At 47.2% G+C, this 10543-nt stretch overlaps 1 protein-coding gene across 1 annotated transcript; it reads right to left on the bottom strand.

The window, feature by feature from the left end:
• Nucleotides 1-1150: 1150 nt before the first annotated feature.
• On the bottom strand, nucleotides 1151-4747 carry LOC124666031 (jasmonate-induced oxygenase 3-like). The gene is made up of 4 exons (XM_047203374.1): nucleotides 4632-4747; nucleotides 3642-4204; nucleotides 2071-2407; nucleotides 1151-1566 (listed from the first exon to the last, which is right to left on the bottom strand). Exons 2-4 carry the CDS (start codon nucleotides 4190-4192, stop codon nucleotides 1312-1314), a joined length of 1143 nt encoding a protein of 380 aa, XP_047059330.1. The 5' UTR covers nucleotides 4193-4204; nucleotides 4632-4747; the 3' UTR covers nucleotides 1151-1311.
• Between the last annotated feature and the right edge of the window lie 5796 nt (nucleotides 4748-10543).

Genomic DNA, 10543 nt, shown 5'->3' with positions numbered 1-10543 from the left:
GTGGTGGCCCCGAAACTTTGTCGGTGTGAGGCCTCATTGGATGGTTGGCTTCTTCTTCTACTTTCAAGCGTCCCATATCTGCTCCTCCCATAGCAGTTATGACGTCTTCTCTGCGACGGTGATGAATGGTCACCTGGTCTCAACGGAGTGTTGGTTCGAGGTTGAAGCCTAGTGGAGGGTGTGGGTGTGATCTGCGGTGTTGTTTGTTGTATGGTTTCCATCTGGTTTTCCGCTAATCAACTAAGCATCTGTCTTCTTAATCAGTAATTAAGACAAAACTTTTGCCTTTGTTTTCTTCTAAAAGGTGGGATATATTCGGTGATATCTCAAATCTCAAGTAATGTTCTAGATAGATAGATATCAAGCAGTACATTTCGGACGATCGCATGCATAATGGGTGGGTATGTCACACAATATTACTAGTGGTCTAGTACGCTCAGTACTCCATTTTGTGCGACCCGCAGATGGTGCTTATGAAATGGGGCGCGGTTGATATCACAGCCGTTGTTGTAGTCGTGTTCCTCGAGATTCGGTCCAACATGACCCCACGTGAAAAAGGAATCTACAGTATGTCATGTGTGTAAAAACAACGAGTACTTTTGGCAGTACTTCATGTACCATATGAAAAAATTGACAAGTACTTTATAAATTCAGCAAGACTTTCGCAGGACTACATAAACATGGCATATGGACTACATGAGCAAACAATAGAGGACTCTATAGATACAGTTCACGAAATATATTTTAAAATAGTAAATATTAGACTTATTTCGAAGAGTTCATCATCGGAAGTCAAATATGCAAACAAAAATTCATTTGCATTTGTTTCGTGAAAGTTGTGCTTGTTTTTCAATTAGTAGTGCATTTAGAGAAGAGAATCTTCTCATATGGGTGGGCACATGTGCGGACCCCACGGATGACCATCCATATGCCATGCAACGGTTGTGATATCATATTGGCCCCATTTCGAAGAGTTCATCATCAGGAAGTCAAATATGCAAACAAAAATTCATTTGCATTTGTTTCGTGAAAGTTGTGCTTGTTTTTCAATTAGTAGTGCATTTAGAGAAGAGAATCTTCTCATATGGGTGGGCACATGTGCGTAAGGCAAGCTCAAGTATCGATCGACATGGACGGCACGGCTAAGCGAGATGCCAATACAATTAGCATATATGCAGTTCGGGTACAAGGGCGAGCTTGTGCTACATTAGCCACACGTACATGCATGCAGGAATCCATAGATTGGCCGGTACAACCTGGACGGCTTAATTATTCCCATGGATCAGATACTAGCTCCAAGGATCCAGCTAACTAGCTACCTTGTCCCTGCTTGGCACCCTCGACCTGCGCCTTGCCCCTGGGGCCGTACTTCCTGATGTAGGCCCTGTACTCGTCGAAGGTCATGGACGGGTAGAGCGCCGGCCGCTCCGGCGTCACCGTCTCCGGCGCCGGCGCGATCGGGACGTCGCCTCGCGGGTTGTAGAAGAGCGCCAGGGAGATGCGCTCCTCCTTGGCGTTCACCATCACCCGGTGCTCCACGCTCTTGTACATGGAGTTGCTCAGTATCTGCAGGCACGATCGACCAGTTAGTTGCACGGACAAATTAGGCTTAGTTCCATGGTTTTTTCTTGTGTATCTACTCCATGCCATGACAGCGTTCATGGTTCATGCATGCACATTCACATGGCATATTGATGTCGATTGTCGATGAATTAATTGTCAAAGTGTGCACGCCATGTGGTCGTGATTGCTTGGCTGGGTACATGGCTCGTGCTGCGATTTCGCCGGCGGGGACATGCATGTGTATAGCTTCAAACGACAAATATAAGATTCCTACGTAACGGTGTGTTCACAATATTCGACGCATCTTGTGGACAGGCCCGCCACCGCCCATGCATGTGTGCTCTCTCATGCACGACGTGCACATGTCAGAGTCAACTCACGAATGGAGTACTCTATAGCTTCTTTAACCGCTGACCGTGGGTAAGAGATCTATCGTATCACCATATCGATTCAGATCTTATAAAGAAATTTATACATTTCGTACGAAACCAAACGATCGACATGTACCTGGATCTGGTCGCCGACGTTGACGATGAAGGCGTCGTGCCGTGCGGGCTGCACGGTGACCCACTCGCCATCGGCGCGGCGGACCTGGAGGCCGCGGACGTGCTCGTCAGCGAGGAGCACGGTGAGGACGCCCGGGTCAGAGTGCGCCGACAGGCCCAGCGTCAGATCCGGCTGCGGGCACCGCGGGTAGTAGTTGGCGCGAAGGCACACGCCGCACTCTGATCCGCCGAACGCCTCCTGGAACCTCGTCGCCTCTAGGCCCAGGCTCGCCGACATCACCTTCATCAGCAGCTCGCACAACCGGATCACCTCACGACCGTACTCCTCCGACACATCCCTGCAAACAATCACACACATAAGCATAAGAGTAATTCAATGTGTCTATGTAATTTATAGTATAGTTTCTTTCATTTTCTACCTAACTACCTTATTTAACTAATAGAGTTTTCTTTTTTTTCTTATATTCTACATAAAGGCGTAATTTGGCCGTACGTTCTGGCCCATTCCATAGTGAAAACCGCATTAGCAACCTAAAATAGTTTCTTAAAATGGTTTATATTGCGTAAAGGAGGTAGCACTAGATATATTCTAGTTTAGATAAATTCTCGGTATTTTTTTTGTAAATGGAGGGAGTACAAATTCACGCATTCGGTTACCCGTGCTAGCTGTCACTGGTACGGTCAAGATCGGTCACTCTCCAATCACGTGTGAAGTTGCCGTTTTTAGGGTCAATCAACGTTGTAAGTACAACCCGTTGCACCATGCTTCGTCGCCTAGATTGGAATGGTGGCCATCATCCTTTGCCGTGCCACTTTTGCATGAAAGCACCTTTCGCCTACTTTTCGTCCCATGCACGTGTTAGATCTCACATGGTTAAGAAAGTTGTACGAAATGCCTCCTTTTGTACTCCCCTCATGCCTATGGTGCAATTTATTACGTTTACGTCGACACATGCATGTGCCACCATTTTGGGAGAGAAAGATGATGGGAAATAGACGTCAGGTGAACGTAAACAAATTGATGAACTAGTCTTCACAGCAATCAGTGTACTGTTCTCTGGTAAAAGCTGGCCGAACATGGATATACATGTAATTTAGAAAATATCAAATTTACTATTTCTAAATTCTAAGTGTGTTGGGAAATAGTTATTTGTAAGCTAACCAAGTTTCACCTCTCCAATCATATATGCAAGAACACAAGGGTTAGGAATAAGGGTGTGACATGTTCTCAGTGTAAAATGATGTCATCGAATCTCAGTTCTAACTTATGTCGCAACTTACTATTAGCATGAATCATAAAGCAAATCTAACTGTTCGGAGGCATTTTTTGTTAAAAAAAATCACAGTTGTAAACCAACTTGCAACTCAAGTGCACAAATCACCATGCAGAACTGACGTTGTAAGTTCCCTACAAATATGCATTTGCGAGTTGACTTAAAACTGGTGGCTCCCAAAAAAGAATTTGTCCATTTTGCATGATTAGTCCGGCCGTCAGATTAAGAGAATTTTAGCCGCGCAGTTCAGCACATGGGGTAGCGAGAATCTGGAGAAATCAAAAGAGTGAGAACATACTTGCAGATGGCGGGATTGGTGGGCCAGTACTTGTCCGGGCTCTTGCCGGCGTCCGGCGCGAGGTGGAGGAAATAGTAGTCGCCCCAGTCGAGGGGGCCGCCCTTCTGGACGCCGACTCGGCTGCCGTACCCCTCGTACGTCCGCGGCAGGTTGGCGTACTGCTGCTTCGCCGTGATCGGCAGCCGGAAGAATCCGCGCCACGCCTCCCGCGCCGCGTGCATCAGCTCCGGCGCCACCCCGTGGTTCACCACCTGGAAGAACCCCCACTCCCGGCACGCCGCCGCCACGGCCTCCATGATCTGGCGCATGCGGCCCTCGTCGGCTGTCGCCGCGACGAGCTCGCCAAGGTCGATCACCGGAATGCTGGTGTCCAGAGGCTCATGGAGGACGTCGCCATCTGCAGAAGCGGCGGTAGCCAGGTGCTGCGCCGCTGGGCGGTCGCGCGGCGGCTTGACGTAGCAGTCGGGGATGGCGGCCAGACCGCTCTCGGCCACCGCCTGCACGCGCACCACGGGCTCCGGCCACTCCTGCATGCAGTCCGCCATTGCCATGCCCTGCGCAGCCTGCCGATGAAACAGTGATGACGAAAGAGTAACTACGAGTTGCTCGCAAAAAGGTATGTACAGTTATGCACATGCACGATGGAGGCCTGCTTCTATTGTCGACACATGGCATGCCAAGCACGACGGCACCTTAATTAGCTACAAGTATGGTCGTTGAACCACGATCTTGGAGATCGCGGAAGGAACGGCCGGAGACAGAGCACGAGCAGCACTCATGGGAATGCTACCGATGACGACAACTCATGTCGATCGATCTCGATCGTGCATGGCATCGATGGCGAGAGCCAGGTATGGGCAGCACCTCACCTAGCTTGATGGCTCATGCATGGCGCTAGCCATTAAACGCTAGCAGCTCACAAGAGCACGAGCAACACAAGGGCAAGAGCTACAGCGCACAGTTGAAAGATCAGTGGAGAAAGGTACGTACTTAGTACCGGGGCCGGGGGACAGTTCACCGGCGATAAGAGCGAGCGAGCTAGCTAGGAGAGGAAGCTGGAAGCTGATCGAGCTGATCTAGTTAAGGTGTTTCTCTGTGTTCAGCTGCTCTCTCCTTCAGTTCTTGGCTTAGCCAGTGCTCGGGAGGGGTATATTTATAGGGAGGCTGGGAGAGAGGTGAGACAGAAATCAGGGCTGGATTATCAAGATGCCAATTCTTGCGGCTCGTTTCAAGATTTGTTTAATTTGTCTTTTGCGTGGGCAATTCGGCGTTGGCTCACCTGATCGGCCGGCCGCACGGAGCACAGCTGGGTCACAGGCGAGACGTACAGTACAGGGCCCAGACTGGAGAAACGTGGTTTAAATGGGGGAATTCGGATTCGTCGCCGTCCGAGATGGGGGCCGGCTAGCTGACGGCGACCGACCGGGCCGGGGAACAAGGCAGCTGGCTGGGCTTGGCTGTAATAAAACGCAGCACGACTATTCTGTTCCCCTCCTCCTTATTTTGTTCAACGAAGACTTCAAGAGCAGCAGCTATCTCTGCCGCCACGTTGTAATATGTCTGACAAACAGAAGGTCAAAGGGTACGTACGGTAATTAATTTCCTGTTGATTATACTTTATATACTGCTTGCATCCATCGTGCAACAAACTATGTACTATCAAATGTGCAATTATATTTGTGTAAGCCCTCGTTTGCCTTTCGGAATTTTATTCTATTCATTCAAGGAGATTTCTATACATTTCGCAAAAAAAAAGGAGATTTCTATACAAAGGCTCCGCGTCATAGAACATATCGTGCAACCGACAATTTTGCATCCTCTCTTCTCTAATAGGAGAGACCACATGCATGCATAAATACATGAATATGCCACCTCATGGGTGATTTCATCGCACTAATTGAAATTCAAAGATGACAAATGATTTATATTCTAAATTGTTAATTTGATTAGATTCGTTTACACCACTAAGTTCGTCCATGAGGACTTCATAACTAGATTTCATGTTGTTATGTTTTAACAATTTTTTCGCTGCGCTAGTTGCCAGATTAATTACCATAGTTGCAGATTAGTAGAAAATAGTTACCACGAGAATCGTGTAGAAAGTCATAGGGGACATTTTACAAGTTTTTTTTAACTTCGCAATGATCTGCGCATATACATCCCTGCAGCCATGTTGTGATATGCTTGACAACAGAAAGTCAAAGATTACGGTAATTAGTTTCTCTTGGTTACTTTATATACTTCTTACATGCATATTGCACCAAACTATGTCTTTTAAAAAGTGCGGTTATATTCTCTAAGCCCTTGGTTTCCAAATTTTCATTCTCTTAATTCAAGGAGAATTCTATATATGAAGGCGCAATATTATAGAAGATAGTGTGCAGACAATAATTTTGCATGCACTCTTCTCTTAGGAGAGAGCTAGCATAGGAACGAATGAATACATGAATATGTAACCTCATGGGTGACATTGTCACATTAGTTGCAAAGTTTGAAAATGAAAATTTATTTAGCTTTCAAACTATTATTTGATTAGAGACCCATTTACAATGCTAAATTTATCTCGATAAGCTCCAAAACTAAATCTCATGTTGTTATGTTTTGATGAATTTTATGTCGGGTCAGTTTCCAGACGACGTTATCATTGTTGAAGATTTGCATCAAATAGCTACCACGATAATCGTGCAAAGATTTATAGTTGAAGGATTACTTGTTTTTTTCAACGTCGCAATGATATGCGCACTTAAAGAGTGGAAACGAAAGTATCTATGGCAACTAATGAAGGGATTCGTAGCATAGAAAACAAAAAATTTCCTACCGCAAGAACGAAAATCAAGCCAAGATGCGATCTAGAAGATGGGAGCAACGAGAAGATCATGAGACTAACCCTCGAAGATTTCCAAAGCCTACGAGATTAGATCTCGTTGTTGCAGAAGATGATCACTTGCCGCTTTCAAAAGCGCGTAGAAGATCTTGACGGTGCCACAATCGGGCAGCACCTCCGTACTCGGTCACACGTTCGGTGTTGATGACGACGTCCTTCTCCCCGTTCCAATGGGCAGCGGAAGTAGTAGATCCTCCTCGGAATCCCGGCAGCACGACGACGTGGTGGCGGTGGTGGTGGAGATCTCCGGCAAGACTTCGCCAAAGCGTATGCGGGAGAGGTGGAGGAGGAGGGGCGGCTAGGGTTTGGGAGAGGGGGCGCCGACCTTGGTGCCTCTAGGGGTGCGGCTATGGTGGTGGCTTGAAGTGGCCGACCCCCTCCCCTTGTCCCTCTTTTTATAGGTGGAACCCCCAAGAGTTGGACTACAAGTCTTCGAATAAGACCCCAACACAAAACTTGCCATAAGGTGGGAAACCTACCCGAGGTGGGACTCCTACTCAAGGTGGGACTCCCACCCCTTCCTTGGGGGGTGGCCGGCCACCATGGGTGGAGTCCACCTGGGACTCCTTCCCCCTTAGGCTGGCCGGCCATGCTAGGTGGTGTCCCTCCGGGACTCCACCTTCCATGGTGATTTCTTCCGGACTTTTCTAGAACCTTCTAGAACCTTCCATAAATGCATCGGATCATTTTCAAACTTGGAAAATGACTTCCTATACATGAATCTTATTCTCCGGACCATTCCGGAACTCCTCGTGATGTCTGATACGTCCAAAATGTATCTACTTTCCCGAACACTTTTGCTATTGTTTTGCCCCTAATTTGTGTATTTTGGATACAACTAACGCGGACTAACGCTGTTTTCAGCAGAATTGCTCTGGTGTCTTGTTTTTGTGCAGAAATTCAACTTTCGGGAAAATCCTCGGAATTTATACCAAAGGGCCTATTTTAGCCAAAAGGGCAAGCCAGGTGGAGGCCCGAGGGCCCCACACACCAGGCCGGCGCGGCCCAGGGGGGGCGCCGCCCTAGTGTGTGGCCCCCTCGGCTGGCCTCCGACGCCCTCCTCTGGACTACTTAAAGGGTTCGATCTAAAAACGCGAGGACGAAGTCGAAGTCGCCAGAAACCCTCCAGAACGCCGCCACATCGCGAAACTCCGTCTCGGGGACCAGAAACTCCGTTCTGGCACTCCGCCGGGACGGGGAATTGGAGGAGATCATCGCCATCATCACCACCGACGTCTCTCCATCGACCAGCAATGCTTCCCCCATCCATGTGTGAGCAATTCCCCGCTGTAGGCTGAAGGGGATGGTAGGGATTGGATGAGATTGGTCATGTAATAGCATAAGATTGTTAGGGCATAGTGCCTAGTATCCGTAATTGGTACTTTGATGATATTGTTGCAACTTGTTATGCTTAATGCTTGTCACTAGGGCCCGAGTGTCATGATCTCAGATCTGAACATGTTATTATTTCATCATAATATGCATTGTTTTATGATCTTACCTGCAAGTTGTATACACATGTCGCTGTCCGGAACCAAAGGCCCCGAAGTGACATAAATCGGGACAACCGGAGGGGATGGCGGTGATGTGAGGATCACATGTGTTCATAGAGTGTTAATGCTTTGCTCCGGTACTCTATTAAAAGGAGTACCTTAATATCCAGTAGATTCCCTAGAGGCCCGGCTGCCACCGACTGGTAGGACAAAAGATGTTGTGCAAGTTTCTCATTGCGAGCACGTACGACTATATACGGAACACATGCCTATGGATTGCTTTGTACTTGGACACCGCTTTATTATTATCTGCAAATGCCCTGCTTCGATTGTTACATGAGTTTCTCTCATCCATGCAACGCCCGTCATCCATCCATGTGCCTACAGTATTTTAATCCTGTTGTTTACTATAATCACTACTGCTGTCTTTGTTACTTTGCTGCTGCTATCTCACCACTGCTACTGCTTTAAAACTGTTACTACTGATAAACTCTTGCGAGCAAGTCTGTTTCCAGGTGCTGCTGAATTGACAACTCCGCTGTTAAGGCTTTCAAGTATTCTTTGTCTCCCCTTGTGTCGAATCAATAAATTAGGTTTTACTTCCCGCGAAGACTGTTGCGATCCCCTATACTTGTGGGTCATCAATGTCCTGGATCCCATCCGAGACTCCGAACAAAACTTCGAACTCCATTCCATATTCCATATCTACTTAAACGACATCAAACCTTAAGTGTGTCACCCTACGGTTCGTGAACTATGCAGACATGGTTGAGACTTCTCTCCGACCAATAACCAATAGCGGGATCTGGAGATCCATAATGGCTCCCACATATTCAACGATGACTTAGTGATCGATTGAACCATTTACATACGATACCGATTCCTTTTGTCACGCGATATTTTACTTGTTCGAGGTTTGATCATCGGTATCTCTATACCTCGTTCAACCTCGTCTCCTGACAAGTACTCTTTACTCGTACCGTGGTATATCATCTCTTGTGAACCATTCACATGCTTGCAAGCTAATCAGACGACATTCCACCGAGAGGGTCCGGAGTATATCTATCTGTCATCGGGATGGACAAATCCCACTCTTGATCCATATGCCTCAACTCATACTTTCCGAATACTTAATCCCACCTTTATAACCACTCATTTACGATGTGGCATTTGATGTAATCAAAGTACCCTTCCGGTATAAGTGATTTACATGATCTCATGGTCGAAGGACTAGGTAACTATGTATTGAAAGCTTATAGCAAATTGAACTTAATGACGTGATCTTATGCTACGCTTATTTGGGTGTGTGTCCATTATATCATTCACCTAATGACATAACCTTGTTATTAATAACATCCAATGTTCATGATCACGAAACCATGATCATCTATTAATCAACAAGCTAGTTATACAAGAGGCTTACTAGGGACTCCTTGTTGTTTACATAACACACATGTACCAATGTTTCGGTTGATACAATTATAGCATGGTATGCAAACATTTATCATAAACACAAAGATATATAATAACCATTTTATTATTGCCTCTTGGGCATATCTCCAACAGTCTCCCACTTGCACTAGAGTCAATAATCTAGTTTACATTTGTACAGATATAACACCTTGGCCTTCTGGTGTTTATCATGTTTTGCTCACAGGAGACGTTTCGGTCAACGAATCTGACATGCTCAGAAACGTATGTATTTTGCAATTCATTTGCGTCTCCACGCATCACTCATTTTTTTGATTGAAGCGCGTAGAAGATCTTGACGGTGCCACAATCGGGCAGCACCTCCGTACTCGATCACACGTTCGGTGTTGATGACGATGTCCTTCTCCCCGTTCCAATGGGCAGCGGAAGTAGTAGATCCTCCTCGGAGTCCCGACAGCACGACGACGTGGTGGCGGTGGTGGTGGAGATCTCCGGCAAGACTTCGCCAAAGCGTATGCGGGAGAGGTGGAGGAGGAGGGGCGGCTAGGGTTTGGGAGAGGGGGCGCCGGCCTTGGTGCCTCTAGGGGTGCGGCTATGGTGGTGGCTTGAAGTGGCCGACCCCCTCCCCTTGTCCCTCTTTTTATAGGTGGAACCCCCAAGAGTTGGACTACAAGTCTTCGAATAAGACCCCAACACAAAACTTGCCATAAGGTGGAAAACCTACCCAAGGTGGGACTCCTACTCAAGGTGGGACTCCCACCCCTTCCTTGGGGGGTGGCCGGCCACCATGGGTGGAGTCCACCTGGGACTCCTTCCCCCTTAGGCTGGCCGGCCATGCTAGGTGGTGTCCCTCCGGGACTCCACCTTCCATGGTGATTTCTTCCGGACTTTTCTAGAACCTTCCATAAAAGCATCGGATCATTTTCAAACTTGGAAAATGACTTCCTATACATGAATCTTATTCTCCGGACTATTCCGGAACTCCTCGTGATGTCTGATACGTCCAAAACGTATCTACTTTCCCGAACACTTTTGCTATTGTTTTGCCCCTAATTTGTGTATTTTGGATACAACTAACACGGACTAACGCTGTT

Source organism: Lolium rigidum, chromosome 6 (genome assembly GCF_022539505.1).
Source record: "Lolium rigidum isolate FL_2022 chromosome 6, APGP_CSIRO_Lrig_0.1, whole genome shotgun sequence".
NCBI classification, from domain to species: Eukaryota; Viridiplantae; Streptophyta; class Magnoliopsida; order Poales; family Poaceae; genus Lolium; species Lolium rigidum.
The sequence above is the reverse complement of the archived record's forward strand: the minus strand, read 5'-3'. Positions and strand labels throughout refer to the sequence as shown.

Excerpts from the sequence above, each read along its gene's own strand:
- LOC124666031 (XM_047203374.1), bottom strand. The coding sequence starts at position 4,192 with ATGGCAATGGCGGACTGCATGCAGGAGTGGCCGGAGCCCGTGGTGCGC. Across the intron at positions 2,408-3,641 it reads ACCAATCCCGCCATCTGCAA|GGATGTGTCGGAGGAGTACG; the intron begins GTATGTTCTCAC and ends GATTGTTTGCAG. Across the intron at positions 1,567-2,070 it reads ACGTCGGCGACCAGATCCAG|ATACTGAGCAACTCCATGTA; the intron begins GTACATGTCGAT and ends TCGTGCCTGCAG.